Source organism: Salvelinus alpinus, chromosome 2, assembly GCF_045679555.1.
Source record: "Salvelinus alpinus chromosome 2, SLU_Salpinus.1, whole genome shotgun sequence".
NCBI classification, from domain to species: Eukaryota; Metazoa; Chordata; class Actinopteri; order Salmoniformes; family Salmonidae; genus Salvelinus; species Salvelinus alpinus.
The window spans coordinates 12596356-12618834 of NC_092087.1; the positions used below are offsets into that span (position 1 = coordinate 12596356).

At 44.8% G+C, this 22479-nt stretch overlaps 1 protein-coding gene across 4 annotated transcripts in view; it reads right to left on the reverse strand.

The window, feature by feature from the left end:
• LOC139553976 (SRSF protein kinase 1-like) overlaps nucleotides 1-22479 on the reverse strand; it is a 73925-nt gene that overhangs the window by 25443 nt on the left and 26003 nt on the right. For all 4 annotated transcript variants that reach the window (XM_071366825.1, XM_071366841.1, XM_071366816.1 and 1 more), the window contains one exon: nucleotides 209-315. In XM_071366825.1, coding sequence (XP_071222926.1) covers nucleotides 209-315 — 107 coding nt within the window. The remainder of the gene's footprint in view (nucleotides 1-208; nucleotides 316-22479) is intronic.

A 22479-nucleotide genomic window follows, 5' to 3' on the forward strand; every position in this document is an offset into this window, starting at 1 on the left:
CCTCTACAGTAGCCGGTGAGTGTGTGTGTGTGTGTGTTGTACCTCTACAGTAGTTGGTGTGTGTGTGTGTGTGTGTGTGTGTGTGTGTGTGTGTGTGTTGTACCTCTACAGTAGTTGGTGTGTGTGTGTGTGTGTGTGTGTTGTACCTCTACAGTAGTTGGTGTGTGTGTTGTACCTCTACAGTAGTCGGTGTGTGTGTCTATCATACCTCTACAGTAGTCATTGGGGTCTTCCTGCTCCTCATCGTCAGAGCCCAGTATCTCCTCATCCTGGTCTGGGAGAGGAGAGTCATTCTGCTGGGATGCAGGGTCTGGTCTGGAGAGAGAGAGGGAGAGATGGGGAGAAAGGAGAGAGAAGAGTGAATGGGGAAAGGAGGGAGAAAGATTAGACAAAGCTTATCTTTTTCATTCAAATCGCAGAAATTTCTCAAATTTTGGCCACAAATATATTTACATCCCTATTGGTGAGCATTTCTCCTTTCCCAAAATATTCCATCCACTTTACAGGTGTGGCAAATCAAGAAGCTGATTAAACAGCATGATCCTTACACAGGTGCACCTTGTGTTGGGACAATAAACGGCCACTTCAAAATGATATGATTGAGCGTGCTATTGGCACGGTAATGTGGTAATGCCCACAGTCAGCAATGCTCATTTCTCTACCATAAGCCACCTCTAACGTTGTTTTAGAGAATTTGGCCGTATGTCCAACCGGCCTCACCACCGCAGACCGCACATAGCCACGCTAGCCCAGGACCTCCACATCTGGCTTCTTCACCAGTGGGATAATCTGAGGGGTTGAGAAGTATTTCTGTAATAATGCCCCAGTGGGTGTGCCTGGCTGCCAAGTTCATGTGCCCTCCCAGGCCCACCCATGGCTGCGCCCCTACCCAGTCATGTTAAATCCATAGATTAGGATCTGATGACCTTATTTCAACAGACCGATTTCATTACATCAACTAACTCAGTCAAACCTTTGAAATTGCTGCATGTTGCATTTATATTTTCATTCAGTATACACACACACACACACCAGAACAAAGCCAAAGTCTCATCTCAATCCATAGATTATATACATACACTATATATGCACAAAAGTATGTGGACACAACTTCAAATTAGTGGATTTGGCCATTTCAGCCACACCCGTTGCTGACAGGTGTATAAAATTGAGCACACAGCCATGCAATCTCCATAGACAAACATTGGCAGTAGAATGGCCTCACTGAAGAGCTTGGTGACTCAACGTGGCAATGTCCGAACGAGTCAGTTTGTCAAATTTCTGCCCTGGTCAACTGTAAACATTGTGACTGAAGTGGAAACGTCTAGGAGCAACAACGGCTCAGCGGCGAAGTGGTAGACCACACAAGCTCACAGAACGGGGCCGCCGAGTGCTGAAGAGCATAAAAATGGTCTGTCCTCGGTTGCAACACTCACTACCGAGTTCCAAACTGCCTCTGGAAGCAAAATCAGCCCAATAACTGTTTGTCGGGAGCTTCATGAAATGGGTTTCCATGGCAGAGCAGCCGCACACAAGCCTAAGATCACCATGCGCAATGCCAAGTGTCAGCTGGAGTGGTGTAAAGCTCACTGCCATTGGACTATGGAGCAGTGGAAACGCACTCTCAGGAGTGATGAATCACGCTTCACCATCTGGTAGTCCGATGGACGAATCTGGGATTGGCGGATGCCAGGAAACACTACCTGCCCCAATGCATAGCGCCAACTGTAAAGATTGTTGGAGGAGGAATAATTGTCTGGGGCTGTTTTTCATGGTTAGGGCTTTTCCCTTCCAGTAAAGGGAAATTTTAACGCTACATCATACATGGACATTCTAGATGATTCTGTGCTTCCAACTTTGTGGCAACAGTTTGGGAAAGGCCCTTTCCTGTTTCAGCATGACAATGCCCCCCCGTGCACAAAGCGAAGTCCATACAGAAATGGCCTGCACAGAGCCCTGACAACCCCATCAAACACCTTTAGAATACCCAACATCAGTGTCCGACCTCACTAATACTCTCGTGGCTGAATGGAAGTCCCTGCAGCAATGTTCCAACATCTGGCGGAAAGCCATCCCAGAGGAGTGGAGGCTTTATAAAGACAGGTCTATAAATCAATAGCCTAACGGTTAAATGTGCCTAATTAAAGTTGGGGTTTCCCCTCCTCAATTTTCTTGGACAATTAAGGGCTGTTTCCTCCTCTCTTCACTAAGCTGCTGCCTCCGCCACATTGTCCAACACCAAGGTAACTTTGGTGTTATGCACATAGCAACATAGGGAACGGCGCCAATTCAACGGCGCACTGAAGATTGTGTCAGAACCGCGGCCAGCAACCCAACGCAGGTGAAAGTGCATTTGTTATAAAAATATATTTAGTGTTGCCCCATTTTTTTTGGACATAATATAACCATATACAATTTCAGTAACACGTCTTAAGAGTGATCTACTGTGCCACCAGTGGCCTCCGCAATGGATTAGTCCACTGAGACAGGTGTGAATCAGATGGGTGTCTTGGGCACCATGGGAAAAATAGATTTGCGACTGCTTGACTAAAGAAATCTGTCGACCAAGAGCCTATCGACCAAATAATCGACCAGTCAACTAAATGTGGTCAGCCCTAGTTTACTATATACACAGTCAGCCCACTGAGCCCAGTGGAGTGGAGAGTCCGTCAGTAGTGAGACTGTGGATGGAGACTGAAGTAGCTTATTAAACGGAAGCGTCTGTTTCTCTGTGCTCTACTTTATAATCATCGGTCTGTAATGGATGGGGGGGGATTGGCGAATATATCAGACTCAAAAGAAACGTGGCTTTTCTCTGCAACTTCACTATTACCGTTACACTTCGTTATTACCCGTGATGGCGCGGGAGGAAATGGCTCCCGTCTTATCGGCTCTTAACCAATCATGCTATTTTGTTTGTTTTTTCACGTTGTTCGTAACTTGTCTTGTACATAATGTTGCTGCTGGCGTCTCTTATGACCAAAAATAACTTCTGGACATCAGAACTGGGATTACTCACCTCAAATTAGACGAAGAGTTTATCTTCAATGAGTCGGACGGGAGGGATATACTAGACACCCGACTAGACCCAGATCCCTGTCATTCGCTGGAGAAGGAAACTGAGATCTCACTGAAAAATATCAGGGTGCCTTGTGAGGATCAGGTGACGAGTGGCTAATCTGCCTTTGCCTTCCGTCCTGCTAGCTAACGTTCAATAGCTGGAAAATAAATGGGACGAACTGAAAGCACGTATATCCTACCAACGAGACATTAAAAACGATAATATCTTATGTTTCACCGAGTCATGGCTGAAGGACGACATTAAGAACATACAGCTGGCGGGTTATACACTCTATCGGCAGGACAGAACAGCAGCATCTGGTAAGACAAGGGGCGGGGACCTATGCATATATGTAAACAACAGCTGGTGCACGATATCTAAGGAAGTAGCTAGGTTTTGTAGAGTATCTCAAGACCACACTACCTACCTAGAGAGTTTCTGTATTTTCCGTAGCTGTTTACATACCACCACAGAACGAGGCTGGCACTAAAACAGCACTCAATGAGCTGTATAAAGCCATAAGCAAACAGGAAAACGCTCATCCAGAGGCGACACTCCTAGTGGTCGGGGACTTTAATGCAGGGAAACTTTAAAACAGTTTTACCTCATTTCTAATCAGCATGTTAAATGTGCAACCAGAGGGAAAGAAATTCTAGACCACCTTTACTCTACATACAGAGATGCGTACAAAGCTCCCCCTCACCCTCCATTTGGCATATCTGACCATAATTATATCCTCCTGATTCCTGCTTACAAGCAAACACTAAAGCAGGAAGTACCAGTGACTCGCTCAATACGGAAGTGGTCAGATGATGCGGATGCTACGCTACAGGACTGTTTTGCTAGCACAGACTGGAATATGTTCTGGGATTCTTCCGAAGGCATTGAGGAGTACACCACATCAGTCACTGGCTTTATCAATAAGTGCATTGAGGATGTCATCCCCACAGTGACTGTACGTACATACCCCAATCAGAAGCCATGGATTACAGGCAAAGTTCGCACTGAGTTAAAGGGTAGAGCTGCCGCTTTCAAGGAGCGGGACTCTAACCCAGAAGCTTATAATAATTCCCGCTATGCCCTCTGACGAACCATCAAACAGGCAAAGCTTCAATACAGGACTAAGATCGAATCGTACTACACCAGCTCCGACGCTCGTCGGATGTGGCAGGGCTTGCAAACTATTACAGACTACAAAGGGAAGCACAGCCGAGAGCTGCCCAGTGACACGAGCATACCAGACGAGCTAAATAACTTTCATGCTCGCTTCGAGGCAAGTAACACTGAAACACGCATGAGAGCACCAGATGTTTCCCGGACGACTGTGTGATCACACGCTTATCGGCTGCAGAGTGTAAGACCCTAAAACAGGTCAACATTCACAGGGCCAGACAGATTACCAGGACGTGTACTCAGAGCATACGCTGACCAACTGGCAAGTGTCTTCACTGACATTTTCAACCTCTCCCTGTCTGAGTCTAATACCAACATGTTTCAAGCAGACCACCATAGTCCCTGTGCCCAAGAACACTAAGGTAACCTGCCTAAATGACTACCGACCCGTAGCACTCATGTCTATAGCCATGAAATGCTTTGAAAGGCTGGTCATGGCTCACATCAACACCATTATCCCAGAAATCCTAGACCCACTCCAATTTGCATATCACACCAACAGATCCACAGATGATGCAATCTCTATTACACTCCACACTGCCCTTTCACACCTGGACAAAAGGAACACTTATGCTATTCATTGACTACAGCTCAGCGTTCAACACCACAGTGCCCTCAAAGCTCATCACTAAGCTAAGGACCCTGGGACTAAACACCTCCCTCTGCAAGGACCGAGCACGCCCCCATTCTCATCGACCGGGCTGTAGTGGAGCAGGTTGAGAGCTTCAAGTTCCTTGGTGACCACATCACCAACAAACTAACATGGTCCAAACACACCAAGACGGTCATGAAAACCTAGACGGTCAACAAAACCTATTTCCCCTCAGGAGACTGAAAAGATTTAGCATGGGTCCTCAGATCCTCAAAAGGTTCTACAGCTGCACCAACGAGAGCATCCAGACGTGTTGCATCACTGCCTTGTATGGCATTTGCTCGGCCTCCGACCGCAAGGCACTACAGAGGGTAGTGCGTACGACCCAGTACATCACTGGGGCTAAGCTTCTTGCCATCCAGGACCTCTATACCAGGCGGTGTCAGAGGAAGGCCCTAGTGAAACACTCCAGCCACCCAAGTCATAGACTGTTCTCTCTGCTACCACATTGCAAGCGGTACCGGAGCACCAAGTCCAGGTCCAAAAGGCTTCTTAACAGCTTCTACCCCTAAGCCATAAGACTCCTGAACAGCTGATCAAATGGCTACCCAGACTATTTGCATTGCCCCCCCTCCCATGCTGCTGCTACTCTGTTTATTATCTATGCATAGTCACTTTAATAACTCTACCTACATATACATATTACCTCGACACTGGTGCCCCCGCACATTGACTCTGTACCAGTACCCCCTGTATATAGCCCCACTATTGTTATTTACTGCTGCTCTTTAATGATTAGTTATTCTTATCTCTTACTTTTCTTTTTTGGTATTTTCTTAAAACTGCATTGTTGGTTAAGGGCTTGTAAGTAAGCATTTAAGTGTAAGGTCTACTACACCTGTTGTATTCGGCGCATGTGACCAATACAACTTTATTTATCAGTAGCATTTTATTATTATTATTATTTAAGTTATTACCTTTAAATATTTGTCTAGTATACAAACTAACAAACGTCAGATTGGAGAGGAATTACGGAAAAAATACAGATTCCGATTTTGACACTAAACCATTCACACCAAGTCAGATTCGTTTGTCCCTCCACTTTCCTGAACAATTCGCACAACACTTATTTGGTTACTACATGATTCCATATGTGTTATTTCATAGTTCTGATGTATTGACTATTATTCTGTACAAAATAGTAAAAATAAAGAAAAACCCTGGAATGAGTAGGCGTGTCCAAACTTTTGACTGGTAATGTATAAACATCTGTGACAGGCATGAAGATGAAATGGACGACCATTAGAAAACAGAGGCACGCAACCTGTCCAAAGCCTAATAATCAGGTACATTTTAACAACCTGTCCAAAGCCTAATAATCAGGTACATTTTAACAACCTGTCCAAAGCCTAATAATCAGGTACATTTTAACAACCTGTCCAAAGCCTAATAATCAGGTACATTTTAACAACCTGTCCAAAGCCTAATAATCAGGTACATTTTAACAACCTGTCCAAAGCCTAATAATCAGGTACATTTTAACAACCTGTCCAAAGCCTAATGATCAGGTACATTTTAACAACCTGTCCAAAGCCTAATGATCAGGTACATTTGAACAACCTGTCCAAAGCCTAATGATCAGGTACATTTTAACAACCTGTCCAAAGCCTAATGATCAGGTACATTTTAACAACCTGTCCAAAGCCTAATGATCAGGTACATTTTAACAACCTGTCCAAAGCCTAATGATCAGGTACATTTTAACAACCTGTCCAAAGCCTAATAATCAGGTACATTTTAACAACCTGTCCAAAGCCTAATGATCAGGTACATTTTAACAACCTGTCCAAAGCCTAATGATCAGGTACATTTTAACAACCTGTCCAAAGCCTAATGATCAGGTACATTTTAACAACCTGTCCAAAGCCTAATGATCAGGTACATTTTAACAACCTGTCCAAAGCCTAATGATCAGGTACATTTTAACAACCTGTCCAAAGCCTAATGATCAGGTACATTTTAACAACCTGTCCAAAGCCTAATGATCAGGTACATTTTAACAACCTGTCCAAAGCCTAATGATCAGGTACATTTTAACAACCTGTCCAAAGCCTAATGATCAGGTACATTTTAACAACCTGTCCAAAGCCTAATAATCAGGTACATTTTAACAACCTGTCCAAAGCCTAATGATCAGGTACATTTTAACAACCTGTCCAAAGCCTAATGATCAGGTACATTTTAACAACCTGTCCAAAGCCTAATGATCAGGTACATTTGAACAACCTGTCCAAAGCCTAATGATCAGGTACATTTTAACAACCTGTCCAAAGCCTAATGATCAGGTACATTTTAACAACCTGTCCAAAGCCTAATGATCAGGTACATTTGAACAACCTGTCCAAAGCCTAATGATCAGGTACATTTTAACAACCTGTCCAAAGCCTAATGATCAGGTACATTTTAACAACCTGTCCAAAGCCTAATGATCAGGTACATTTGAACAACCTGTCCAAAGCCTAATGATCAGGTACATTTTAACAACCTGTCCAAAGCCTAATGATCAGGTCAGCTGTTGATCAATTTTAGTGAAGCAATGGGTTGACAGTGTTTTATCAGTGCAACCACTTATTGATAAAGGTAAATGCAGGCGGATATTATTTTTCTCTGTCTTTTAGGGTTGACTAAAGCATAGGTGGTCACCTAGATTCACTACACTAAGCTGTTCTATATACTATGTTACACTATACTATGCCACACCATACATTACAATACCGCACTATATACTTTACCATACCACATACTATACTATAATATATACTATACCATACTATACCACACCATAAAAGGCTATACGAACGAAGGCATTCATATTTTTGTTTTCGCCGTTCCCTTTTTGCGTAATTCAGGCATCTTGGCTGGCCCATCTCTTCCCCCTAACTCTAGTGCTTGAACGAGTACCCTATATATAGACAAACAGCAGCAATATAGTTTGAAACTTATTTCAAGCAATTTTTTTAAACTATGGCCTATTTGAGGAGAGAAGCATCGATCCATCCTATTGGCCTTTCTAGGGAGTTTTTTCTAGCCACCGTGCTTCTACACCTGCATTGCTTGCCGTTTGGGGTTTTAGGCTGGGTTTCTGTACAGCACTGAGATATCAGCTGATGTACGAAGGGCTATATAAATACATTTGATTTGATATTGCTTGCCGAATGGCTATAAAAATAGGCTACAGCGTTGGCAATGAACAGACAGGTTTGAATGACGAGAGTGACGTGTAACCTAGCTCTGCTGTGACGTGATCACATTGGCTAAACTGATACCGTACAAATGTAAAAACAGGCAGAGAGATCTGTGTTCATTAATTCATTCACACAACGAATACACAGACCTGTCATTCGCAGTGCGCAGCCTGTCAGTGGCAGCGTCCCAGATAACAATTTATATTGGTCAACAGCTTATTTTGCAACCTGTTCCGAATAAATAATTGACAGATTGTGGCAGGACAATATTTCACAATTGGTGTAAAGGACTTCATAAACAAAAGACGTGGCTTCTGTTTATTTATTTATTCCTAATTATTCGGTCGAAAACAACAGACTTGGTGAGAAAGGGCCTTTTGTGAAAATAGGCCTTTTACAAGATGAAATCATGACAGGAACGTTTGATTCTTATTAAAAGATAGAGAGTCCAGACTGGCTACTTTAGGAAACTTTCAGAATGGACATATAGGCCTATAGAGAGCATCAGAATGGACATAAAGGCCTATAGAGAGAATCAGAATGGACATAAAGGCCTATAGAGAGAATCAGAATGGACATAAAGGCCTATAGAGAGCATCATAATGGACATAAAGGCCTATAGAGAGCATCAGAATGGACATATAGGCCTATAGAGAGCATCAGAATGGACATATAGGCCTATAGAGAGCATCAGAATGGACATAAAGGCCTATAGAGAGCATCAGAATGGACATAAAGGCCTATAGAGAGCATCAGAATGGACATAAAGGCCTATAGAGAGCATCAGAATGGACATATAGGCCTATAGAGAGCATCAGAATGGACATATAGGCCTATAGAGAGCATCAGATTGGACATAAAGGCCTATAGAGAGCATCAGAATGGACATAAAGGCCTATAGAGAGCATCAGAATGGACATAAAGGCCTATAGAGAGCATCAGAATGGACATAAAGGCCTATAGAGAGCATCAGAATGGACATATAGGCCTATAGAGAGCATCAGAATGGACATATAGGCCTATAGAGAAAACCAGTGTTCACACAGCACCACCCTGTGTAAAAAGACCAGTCAACCAAAGCCACCAATGTATGTCAGACACAAGAGCAAATATTCTTTCCTTAAAACCTATTAAAAAACCTAGGCCTACCTTAGGCTTTCCCGAAAGTAGGCTACAAGATAATGAATTGACAAGGACAGTACGCAGGGAGACAGCTATGATATAGTATGAAGATGAAACTGACAATCAAATAGAAACAAATACACGCAACATGTCCATAGCCTATTTATCAGCATAGATTTGTCTATACATTATTAACAGATTCCATATCATACCATGCCTGGAGGGATAGCATTGTCTATTTGACACAACATTAACGTATTATAGGGCTCAGAGCCAGAACCTTGTCGACTGGTGTTGAATAATTAATAAAGTCAGACACACCCAACCGGTTTTAAAAGACCGCTTTATTTATTTACAAGCAAGCAATGAACACGTGCACTGCATAAAAGAATGTCCACACATCAAAGACTGAAGTGCCATAGCCTATAGCACTTCCACACCCCCGCGCATCTAGCCAATTAGCTGCTAGCACTTCCACACCCCCGCGCATCTAGCCAATTAGCTGCTGGAGCATCAAACGACAGTTGGAATGGGGAGACGTAGAATGCTTAATAGACAGACTCAAAATTCGCAAAAAAATTGGTTATAATCCTTAGAAAGCAATTGCGATATTAGGTCAAGTTTATCTAGATGGAAAATAAAGTTAATAAAAATAATTTAAAAAATGAATGTATGCCGATTTAAAACGGTTTTGATGACAGTGTTTTTATTTTCATGGCAGCACTCATCCATAACCGTCAGACAGACAGTTATTCAGTTACCGTCACAGACCTAGCATCTCATACACACTGTTGTTACCCAAACACAGACACACTGGTCTCACCCAAACACACTGCTCACATACTGGTCTCACCCAAACACACTGCTCACATACTGGTCTCACCCAAACACACTGCTCACATACTGGTCTCACCCAAACACACTGCTCACATACTGGTCTCACCCAAACACACTGCTCACATACTGGTCTCACCCCAAACACACTGCTCACATACTGGTCTCACCCCAAACACACTGCTCACATACTGGTCTCACCCAAACACACTGCTCACATACTGGTCTCACCCCAAACACACTGCTCACATACTGGTCTCACCCCAAACACACTGCTCACATACTGGTCTCACCCCAAACACACTTCTCACTCACACACACTGGTCTCACCCAAACACACTGCTCACTCACACACACTGGTCTCACCCAAACACACTGCTCACATACTGGTCTCACCCAAACACACTGCTCACATACTGGTCTCACCCAAACACACTGCTCACTCACACACACTGGTCTCACCCAAACACGCTGCTCAATCACACACACTGATCTCACCCAAACACGCTGCTCACTCACACACACTGGTCTCACCCAAACACGCTGCTCACTCACACACACTGGTCTCAGCCAAACACACTGCTCACACACTGGTCGCACCCAAACACACTGCTCACATACTGGTCTCACCCAAACACACTGCTCACATACTGGTCTCACCCAAACACACTGCTCACTCACACATACTGGTCTCACCCAAACACACTGCTCACTCACACATACTGGTCTCACCCAAACACACTGCTCACTCACACACACTGGTCTCACCCAAACACACTGGTCTCACCCAAACACGCTGCTCACTCACACACACTGGTCTCACCCAAACACACTGCTCACACACTGGTCTCACCCAAACACGCTGCTCACTCACACACACTGGTCTCACACAGAGGCGGGTGGCTTGTTGATGCTGATGCTTGTCCTCCAGCCTCATCATTACTATGAAATATTACATCTACCATATTATCCCTGAATAAGTAACCAACCATTCACACCACTTCAATTAAGAGGCTTAAAGACACACCAGTGAATTATTAAAACATTAACCCCACCTTTGTGGTAACAGCATAGCCCCAGTTCATTAAGTAGAAAACATGGAATCCATTTTATATACGTGAGGCTACATTGGGGTTCATTAAAAAGGCTGTTGAAATATTGAAGGTGGAAACGGCATGTAATCAGTCCAAACCAAGCTGGAGGGAGGGAGAGAGAGATGGGACCAGTCCAAACCAAGCCAGAGGGAGGGAGGGAGAGATGGGACCACCTTCCATTGACCAGTCCAAACCAAGCCAGAGGGAGGGAGGGAGAGATGGGACCAGTCCAAACCAAGCCAGAGGGAGGGAGGGAGAGAGGGGACCAGTCCAAACCAAGCCAGAGGGAGGGAGAGAGAGATGGGACCAGTCCAAACCAAGCCAGAGGGAGGGAGGGAGAGAGGGGACCAGTCCAAACCAAGCCAGAGGGAGGGAGAGAGAGATGGGACCAGTCCAAACCAAGCCAGAGGGAGGGAGAGAGAGATGGGACCAGTCCAAACCAAGCCAGAGGGAGGGAGAGAGAGATGGGACCAGTCCAAACCAAGCTAGAGGGGGGAAAGATGGGACCAGTCTAAACCAAGCCAGAGGGAGGGAGAGAGAGATGGGACCAGTCCAAACCAAGCTAGAGGGAGGGAGAGAGAGATGGGACCAGTCCAAACCAAGCCAGAGGGAGGGAGAGAGAGATGGGACCAGTCCAAACCAAGCCAGAGGGAGGGAGAGAGAGATGGGACTAGTCCAAACCAGGCCAGAGGGAGGGAGAGAGAGATGGGACTAGTCCAAACCAAGCCAGAGGGAGGGAGGGAGTGGAAACCAGTCCAAACCAAGCCAGAGGGAGGGAGAGAGAGATGGGACCAGTCCAAACCAAGCCAGAGGGAGGGAGGGAGAGAGGGGACCAGTCCAAACCAAGCCAGAGGGAGGGAGAGAGAGATGGGACTAGTCCAAACCAAGCCAGAGGGAGGGAGAGAGAGATGGGACCAGTCCAAACCAAGCCAGAGGGAGGGAGAGAGAGATGGGACCAGTCCAAACCAAGCCAGAGGGAGGGAGAGAGAGATGGGACCAGTCCAAACCAAGCCAGAGGGAGGGAGAGAGAGATGGGACCAGTCCAAAACCAAGCTAGAGGGGGGAAAGATGGGACCAGTCCAAACCAAGCTAGAGGGAGGGAGAGAGAGATGGGACCAGTCCAAACCAAGCCAGAGGGAGGGAGAGAGAGATGGGACCAGTCCAAACCAAGCCAGAGGGAGGGAGAGAGATGGGACCAGTCCAAACCAAGCCAGAGGGAGGGAGAGATGGGACCCGTCCAAACCAAGCCAGAGGGAGGGAGAGATGGGACCCGTCCAAACCAAGCCAGAGGGAGGGAGAGATGGGACCAGTCCAAACCAAGACAGAGGGGGGAAAGATGGGACCAGTCCAAACCAAGCTAGAGGGAGGGAGGGAGGGAGTGGAAACCAGTCCAAACCAAGCCAGAGGGAGGGAGAGAGAGATGGGACCCGTCCAAACCAAGCCAGAGGGAGGGAGAGATGGGACCAGTCTAAACCAAGCTAGAGGGAGGGAGTGGAAACCAGTCCAAACCAAGCTAGAGGGAGGGAGAGAGAGATGGGACCAGTCCAAACCAAGCCAGAGGGAGGGAGGGAGAGATGGGACCAGTCTAAACCAAGCCAGAGGGAGGGAGGGAGAGATGGGACCAGTCCAAACCAAGCCAGAGGGAGGGAGAGATGGGACCAGTCTAAACCAAGCCAGAGGGAGGGAGAGATGGGACCAGTCTAAACCAAGCCAGAGGGAGGGAGATGGGACCAGTCTAAACCAAGCCAGAGGGAGGGAGAGATGGGACCAGTCCAAACCAAGCCAGAGGGAGGGAGAGATGGGACCAGTCTAAACCAAGCCAGAGGGAGGGAGAGATGGGACCCGTCCAAACCAAGCCAGAGGGAGGGAGAGATGGGACCAGTCTAAACCAAGCCAGAGGGAGGGAGAGATGGGACCAGTCTAAACCAAGCCAGAGGGAGGGAGAGATGGGACCAGTCTAAACCAAGCCAGAGGGAGGGAGAGATGGGACCAGTCTAAACCAAGCCAGAGGGGGGAGAGATGGGACCAGTCTAAACCAAGCCAGAGGGGGGAGAGATGGGACCAGTCCAAACCAAGCCAGAGGGAGGGAGAGATGGGACCAGTCCAAACCAAGCCAGAGGGAGGGAGAGATGGGACCAGTCTAAACCAAGCCAGAGGGAGGGAGAGATGGGACCAGTCTAAACCAAGCCAGAGGGAGGGAGAGATGGGACCAGTCTAAACCAAGCCAGAGGGAGGGAGGGAGAGATGGGACCAGTCCAAACCAAGCCAGAGGGAGGGAGAGATGGGACCAGTCTAGGAGAGATGGGACCAGTCTAAACCAAGCCAGAGGGAGGGAGGGAGAGATGGGACCAGTCCAAACCAAGCCAGAGGGAGGAGGATGGGACCAGTCCAAACCAAGCCAGAGGGAGGGAGAGATGGGACCAGTCTAAACCAAGCCAGAGGGAGGGAGAGATGGGACCAGTCCAAACCAAGCCAGAGGGAGGGAGAGATGGGACCAGTCTAAACCAAGCCAGAGGGAGGGAGATGGGACCAGTCTAAACCAAGCCAGAGGGAGGGAGAGATGGGACCAGTCCAAACCAAGCCAGAAGGGGGAGAGATGGGACCAGTCCAAACCAAGCCAGAGGGAGGGAGAGATGGGACCAGTCTAAACCAAGCGCCTTGTTGGCCGCGGATCGGCAGTTCCAGAGGCTACCGGAGACCTGGAACTCCACGTGGGTCGTGCGGGCTGGGACCACCAGGTTAGGGTGGGCGCGGCCACGCGGTGTGAAGCGTTTGTATGGTCTGTGCAGAGAGGAGAGAACAGGGATAGACAGACACATAGTTGACAGGCTACAGAAGAGGCTACGCTAAAGCAAAGGAGATTAGAATGACAAGTGGGCTACACGACTCGAATGTTCAGAAAGTTAAGCTTACGTTGCAAAAAAATAAATAAATAAAATAAAAGATCTAATTGACTAAAATGATATAGTACTGCTGGCTGGTGAAGTAGCCTGGCTAGCAGTGGCTGCGTTGTTGAAAGTGAAGCTGGCTAGGTGACCTCGACAATTTCTCTAAATTTCTCTAAACTACACAATTATCATGGATACAAGGACAGTAAAGACAACTAGCTAACACTACGCTAATCAAGTCGTTCCGTTGTAATGTAAGTTTCTACAGTGCTGCTGTTCGGTAGAAGTTGGCTAGCTAGCAGTGTTAGCTAGCAGTGTTGGCTAGGTAGGAGGACGGCAGCGCGGCAGGCGAAAAATAGCTGGCTAGCTAACCGATAATTACTCAAAGCTACACAATTATCTTAGATACAAAGATAGCAAAGAAAACTATGTAGCTAGCTAACACTACACAAATCAAGTCGTTCCGTTGTAATGTAATCGTTTCTACAGTGCTGCTAATCGGTGGCTAGCTGGCTAGCTAGCAGGGTTGACTGCGTTACGTTACGTTAGGACGAGAATACCTGGCTAGCGAACCTCAGCGAACCTCGATAACTACACAATTATCCTTGATACAGAGACGGCTACGTAGCCAGCTAAGTAGCTAGCTAAGATCAAACAAATCAAAGATAGCAAAGACAACTGTGTAGCCAGCCAACACTACACTAATCAAGTCGTTCCGTTGTAATGCACTCGTTTCTACAATGCCAGAGGGAGGGAGAGATGGGATTGTCCCTCAGAGAAGGTGTGTGGTAATATTGCAGTACCAAAACAGTATGATACTCACGATAAACATTTTAGAGCACCGTAATACCGTTTCATATGATACTACCAACTTCTTCAGCCCTACCGACCCAAAGAACCTGCTGGCGCCTGTTTATAAAGTCAGTGTTGTTTATAAAGTCAGTGTTGTTTATAAAGTCAGTGTTGTTTATAAATTCAGTTGAATTGAAACAACAGCCTCCAGTCTCTTGTATGTTCAGGTCCAATCATATCCACTTCACTTCAATCATATCCACTTCACTTCAATCATATCCACTTCACTTTCATGTACAGATCACGTGACAGCTGTAATCAGCCATCCTCATCCTCTACCAGCCCTCACGCCTGCTTCTCTCCGTCCACTCTTCACACGCGTCTATTTCGCCTTCATTTTATTTTGGGATATATCATTTAGCAGTGATGGCGAGCAGGGACCCAGACCCAGATTAGTCTTTTTGTTAGATTTGCACATTTGTTACATAAGAGCAGAGCGAAAAGCGAGCAATGTTGATACATTGTATAATTTGTTATTATTAAGAGCACAGATCAGACAGAGTAGACTGTGCAAGATCAAATCAAATTTTATTTCTATAACTGTCATGCTGCCTCACTGTCAAGAGTGAAAATGGAGCACAGGCATGCCTGCAGCTTTACAGCAAAGAAAACTGCTTGTTTCTAGTCTAAACAGTTATAGAAATATGACCCGTGTTACCAGAGGTCTTGTTTCTAGTCTAAACAGTTATAGAAATATGACCCGTGTTACCAGAGGTCTTGTTTCTAGCCTAAACAGTTATAGAAATATGACCCGTGTTACCAGAGGTCTTGTTTCTAGTCTAAACTGTTATAGAAATATGACCCGTGTTACCAGAGGTCTTGTTTCTAGTCTAAACAGTTATAGAAATATGACCCGTGTTACCAGAGGTCTTGTTTCTAGCCTAAACAGTTATAGAAATATGACCCGTGTTACCAGAGGTCTTGTTTCTATTCTAAACAGTTATAGAAATATGACCCGTGTTACCAGAGGTCTTGTTTCTATTCTAAACAGTTATAGAAATATGACCCGTGTTACCAGAGGTCTTGTTTCTAGCCTAAACAGTTATAGAAATATGACCCGTGTTACCAGAGGTCTTGTTTCTAGTCTAAACAGTTATAGAAATATGACCCATGTTACCAGAGGTCTTGTTTCTAGTCTAATAAGTTATAGAAATATGGCCCGTGTTACCAGAGGTCTTGTTTCTAGTCTAAACAGTTATAGAAATATGACCCGTGTTACCAGAGGTCTTGTTTCTATTCTAAACAGTTATAGAAATATGACCCGTGTTACCAGAGGTCTTGTTTCTAGTCGAAACAGTTATAGAAATATGACCCATGTTACCAGAGGTCTTGTTTCTAGTCTAAACAGTTAAAGAAATATGACCCACGTTACCAGACACGCCTTTTTCTTTCCAGCGGGATGTACCTTTTATATAATTTTACATCGTGTTTTACAATCATGTCGCGTGCTGCTTTAAACTAGTCCCGGGTCGCAAATTATTGGTTTGATAACAAACAACGTAGTTCAGTCATGTTACCTAGCTAGCTAATAACTTGACAGTAGGTCTAGGCAAATTTCATTGGCACAGAAAGAAGAAAGGGTTTGCTACTCAGGATATGTGCTTAAAAAAAGAGGTAGGATTCATATAGGCCTAATGGAAGACTAAACTACACAGAACTAAATATAAACGCAACATGCAACAATTTAAAAGATTTTACTGAGTTCATAAAAGGAAATCAGTCAATTGGAATTAATTATTTAAGCCCTAATCTATGGATTTCACATGACTGGGAATACAGATATGCATCTGTTGGTCAAAATATCGTAAAAAAAATTAAAGTACGAGTGTGGATCAGAAAACCAGTCCGTATCTGGTGTGACCACTATTTGCCTCATGCAGCGCGATAGAGCTGATCAGGTTGTTTATTGTGGCATTTGGAATGTTGTGGCAATGAAGAACTGGGACATTTTCAGCCTCCAGCTGTCTACCCCTTCAAACGTTCAACCTCCAACTTGAGACATCTGTGGCATTGTATTGTGTGACAAAACTGCACATTTTAGAGTGGCCTTTTAGTGTCCCCAGCACAACGTTCACCTACGTAATGATTCGAGGTCGATGATTCGATTTTTCATCGCCGATACCGATTATTGGAGGACCAAAAGAAGCCGATACCGATAAAAATATATATATATTTTTTAATTCAATTAATAAAAAAAAATTAAAAAAAATTAAAATTAAAAACGGCCAATTTTTTTTATATATAATTTGTGAAAATGACAATTACAACACTGAATGAACACTTATTTTTTTACTTAAAATAATACATAAATAAAATCTATTTAGACTCAATTAAATAATGAAACATGTTAAATTTGGTTTAAATACGCAAAAACACAGTGTTGGAGAAGAAAGTAAAAGTGCCATGTAAAAAAGCTAACGTTTAAGTTCCTTGCTCAGAACATGAGAATATATGAAAGCTGGTGGTTCCTTTTAAAATGAGTCTTCAATATTCCCAGGTAAGAAGTTTTAGGTTGTAGTTATTATAGGACTATTACTCTCTATACATTTGTATTTCATATACCTTTGACTATTGGATGTTCTTATAGGCACTATAGTATTGCCAGCCAAATCTCGGGAGTTGATAGGCTTGAAGTCAAACGGGTGCTGCTTCAAGCATTGCGAAGAGCTGCTGGCAAATGCAGGAAAGTGCTGTTTGAATGAATGCTTACGAGCGTGCTACTGCCTACACCACTCAGTCAGACGGCTCTATCAAATAATACACTTAATTATGATATAATAAACACACAGAAATACGAGCCTTAGGTCATTAATATGGTCAAATCCGGAAACTATAATTTAGAAAACAAAACGTTTATTCTTTCAGTGAAATACGGAACCGTTCGATATTTTATCTAACAGGTGGCATCCTTAAGCCTAAATATTGCTGTTACATTGCACAACCTTCAATGTTATGTCATTATGTAAAATATTGGCAAATTAATTACGGTCTTTGTTAGAAAGAAATAGTCTTCACACAGTTCGCAACGAGCCAGGCGGCTCAAACTGCTGCATATACCCTGACTCTGCTTGCACAGAACGCAAGAGAAGTGACACAATTTCCCTAGTTAAAAGAAATTCATGTTAGCAGGCAATATTAACTAAATATGCAGGTTTAAAAATATATACTTATGTATTGATTTTAAGAAAGGCTTTGATGTTTATGGTTAGGTACACATTGGTGCAACGACTGTGCTTTTTTTGCGAATGCGTTTGTTAAATCCCCGTTTGGCGAAATAGGCTGTGATTCGATGATAAATTAACAGGCACCACATCAATTATATGCAATGCAGGACAAGCTAGATAAACAAGTAATATCATCAACCACGTGTAGTTAACTAGTGATTATGTTAAGATTGATTGTTTTTTATAAGAGAAGTTTAATGCTAGCTAGCAACTTACCTTGGCTCCTTGCTGCGCTCGCATAACAGGTGGTCAGCCTGCCACGCAGTGTCCTCGTGGAGTGCAATGTAATTGGCCATAATCGGCGTTCAAAAATGCAGATTACCGATTGTTATGAAGACTTGAATTCGGCCCTAATTAATCTGCCATTCCGATTAATCGGCCGACCTCTAATAATGATCATGCTGTTAAATCAGCTTCTTGATATGCCACACCTGTCAGAAGGATGGATTATCTTGGCAAAGGACACATGCTCACTAACATTGATGTAAACAAATTTGTGCACAACATTTGAACGAAATAAGCTTTTTGTGCGTATGGAACATTTCTGGGATCGTTGATTTCGGCTAATGAGACACGGGACCAACACTACATGTTGCATTTATATTTTTTGTTCAGTGTATATCAAAAATCTATTTATTTCTGGTGCTCCTTAAATTCTGTTTGGTGCCTAATGTTTTAGGGAGACAGTGTGGGGGAGACAGTGTGTCTTAACTGAAGAGTAAAGAAGGTTTCATGCAGTATCTTCCCCCTACTGACACAATGACATGCAGATCAAAATGTTGGTATCGTGACAAGCCTAGTGTGTGTGTGTGTGTGTGTGTCAGGGTGGGGTTATGAATTTTAAAAAATCCTGAACAGGTCTGACAAGGGGAAAAGACTTGAGGAAATGGAAAGACACCAGTTGTTACCACAGAGACAAAAACAAGAGAAGGCACTCAACGTTAACAACAGTTACCTCAGACAGGCTCCCGTCTACCACTAGACTAGACAATACACTGAGGCCGGGATTCGTCTGCATTGCACGTTTTAAAAGAAAATGTTCCCGCGCTCGCAAAGGTGACATTCACCGTAAATGCGGCATATGTCGGCCCAATCGGAAATGACCTTTAAATGGCACATTGTCCAAATCCCCGATAGCACTGAATCCCAGCCAGAATCTAAACCAGGGATTTCAGATCCTCCTCTCTCTGTCACATAACTGTCAGGGTAGACAGATTCAACTTCAACGATAAATAATTTAAATATGTTATGTGCTGCTGCCTGTGGCAAGGCAAGTCACTCCCAAGAATGTCATGTAGACATTCCAATTAGACACATGGGACCACAGCCCAAAGAACTAGAATTCTATTCCTATGCCACAGCCTCAACCCACAGACATTCTAACAACACACACAGGCATCATGCTTCTAGAATATTCTGAACATTCTGATTCTATAGACAAAGACATGCCTATAGAATGTTTACTATCTTTTCTCCTTCTCCCATCAGAAGCTGTTCCACTGCCCACCAACCAATCAGCAACTAGCTAGGCCATACAGTCACAGCCTCTCCATCCTCAGAAGAACCCAACATCTGATCTGTGTGAGACCACTGTCATGTTCTCCTGTCAGATCAATGTCAGCTATGATTGGCTAGCTGAGAGGGGCCAGGAGTCAAGTACAGCAGCACTATGTTGAGCTTCAGGGACAATTTCAAGGGATGTTTCTCAACTCATCTCCACTCGATTCCTTGCATGCCATCTCCTTGCGTCCTTCTTAACCGTATTGGAGGATAAGTCCAAGGTCCCTTCCCTCGGACCTTCTCCAATAGCCTATGTTTTGAAAAAGGAGGGCGAAGTGAAAGGGTGCGAGAAAGAGCCACGGTCTTTGTCCACAAAAGCAGCAGTCTATAGTGCTGCCATAGGGATCCATCAGCATACACAACACACGCCGGCGGCCATTTTTCCTCCTCTACTGGCTCCAGGTCTAACACTGTAGGGGGAGGTGGTATTTTTATCACGCACTTCCTTGGCAACAACTTACAGATAATTCTATTGCTATTCTTCATCTTCACACCCACAGATTTCACATAGAGGAACACTGCTCCATCTGTCTACACATCGCCATCACTTCTCTTTATGATTGAGAAAAGATAACTGTGGAGTCGAGTAAATGTTTGAACAATAAGGAGGAGAGGGTGCATGTGTGTCGCCTGCGCGGGCCTGTCTGGGCGCCTGGTATTGACGAGGGTTAAATCAATGTGAGCCTTGGCTTTCAGAAATGTTCCAGCCCACACACACACACACCTTAAGTTGTACAGCAGCAGGAGGAACACTGCCAGCATTCTGTTTATCAGTCTAACACAAACCAGAAATAAAATCCAGAACATTCTGACGTAGTCACGCACACAGCAAACAGGTCCTGTCAATGACACGTCTCAGTATCCTGTCTAACCTTCAATGTTTGCTGCTGTGCTGTTGTCTATCCCCCTAACCCAAAGCTGTAGTCTGCTATATTCCGTCCCACCTCCTCTACGCTCTCTCCCTCCAACACGGTCGTTGTGGATGGGCCGCCCAAAAAAATCCTGAATTAAAATAATGATTGTGCCGTTATACAACACATAGGAAAAACAAAATGATTTAAGATGTCTTTAGTGCATCAATGGAATAGCCAATACCATGATGGCAACAACAAAAAAATACATTTGAGAGTGCGCTGAACCTGGTGCTAGATGGGGTACACAGCTGGAGGTTGAACGTTTGAAGGGGTAGACAGCTGGAGGTTGAACGTTTGAAGGGGTAGACAGCTGGAGGCTGAACGTTTGAAGGGGTAGACAGCTGGAGGTTGAACGTTTGAAGGGGAAGACAGCTGGAGGTTGAACGTTTGAAGGGGTAGACAGCTGGAGGCTGAACGTTTGAAGGGGTAGACAGCTGGAGGCTGAACGTTTGAAGGGGTAGACAGCTGGAGGTTGAACGTTTGAAGGGGAAGACAGCTGGAGGTTGAACGTTTGAAGGGGTAGACAGCTGGAGGCTGAACGTTTGAAGGGGTAGACAGCTGGAGGTTGAACGTTTGAAGGGGTAGACAGCTGGAGGTTGAACGTTTGAAGGGGAAGACAGCTGGAGGTTGAACGTTTGAAGGGGTAGACAGCTGGAGGTTGAACGTTTGAAGGGGTAGACAGCTGGAGGTTGAACGTTTGAAGGGGTAGACAGCTGGAGGTTGAACGTTTGAAGGGGTAGACAGCTGGAGGTTGAACGTTTGAAGGGGTAGACAGCTGGAGGTTGAACGTCTGAAGGGGTAGACAGCTGGAGGTTGAACGTTTGAAGGGGTAGGGGACTATAAAAAGTTTGGGCCTGTACTTCAACATTCTAGTAAACCACCTCTGCGTTTGGACTGTATTATGCATTCTGGATGGAGTCCAAACGTTCTATCCATGAGTCTGGAAGAGAACGTACAGGCCTCGGTGATGCCGTTGGATCATTGATTGTGCAGGGCAGCTTACCGTTAGCCTGCAATTATAGTGAATTTGAATAGCCTAGTAAGTAATATATATATATATTTTTCATAATTAAATAGGCTGACGCATTATCTTTAGCTACAGAATCTCACCGCCGTGCGTTTGTATCTCTCCTTCATTCCTTTCGAGTGTGCAGAGAGAGGACCTGTCAACAGTTTAAATGAAATATGTTTTGTTGTGAAAACATGTTACTGTTGAATGTTCGCATGACAATAACCCGGGAGACAAAATGTCATAATTGCCCCAGCCGCACTCCAATCCTCACACCTGTCGGAGTGGAGGGTAAAACAGACCCCTGGTTCCTTCCAACCACACAGACCTGAACACCGGCCTCTGTTGATGCTTACCCAACATGACACTACACAAGAATCAGAAAGGAGAGAACGAGCCAGACAATCCAACAAATGCCATTTCCCATCTCCATTGATGAGCAACCGTCACACGTTTTTGCCTTTTTCCCCCCCAACACACACACACACCTCCTTCCTTTACTGTCCCGTTTCTGTCTAACCTTGACCAGATTCAAACATCAGAGCCAGAGCAACAGACCTCCCCTGAGCACCATTACATACCCAGTTAGGCAAGAGCAGTGATTCCCCACTCCAGTCCTCCAGTACCCCCAACGGTACACATCTTTATTGTAGCCCCGGACAAACACGCCTCATTCAACTGATCATGGCTGTGATGATTCATTGACAAGTTGAATCAGTTGTGCTTGACGGGGGGGTACTTGAGGACTGGAATTGGAAAACAGACCGTGTTTGCAGACAGACTCTCCCTAAATCCCTGAACTGTCTCTCCTGCGTCCTCAAACCTGAGGACCACCGGAGAGGACAGAGTCCAGCTGTTACAGCTCACACACACTCACCGCAGGGGTACTTCAAGGACATGCAAGTGCAGAG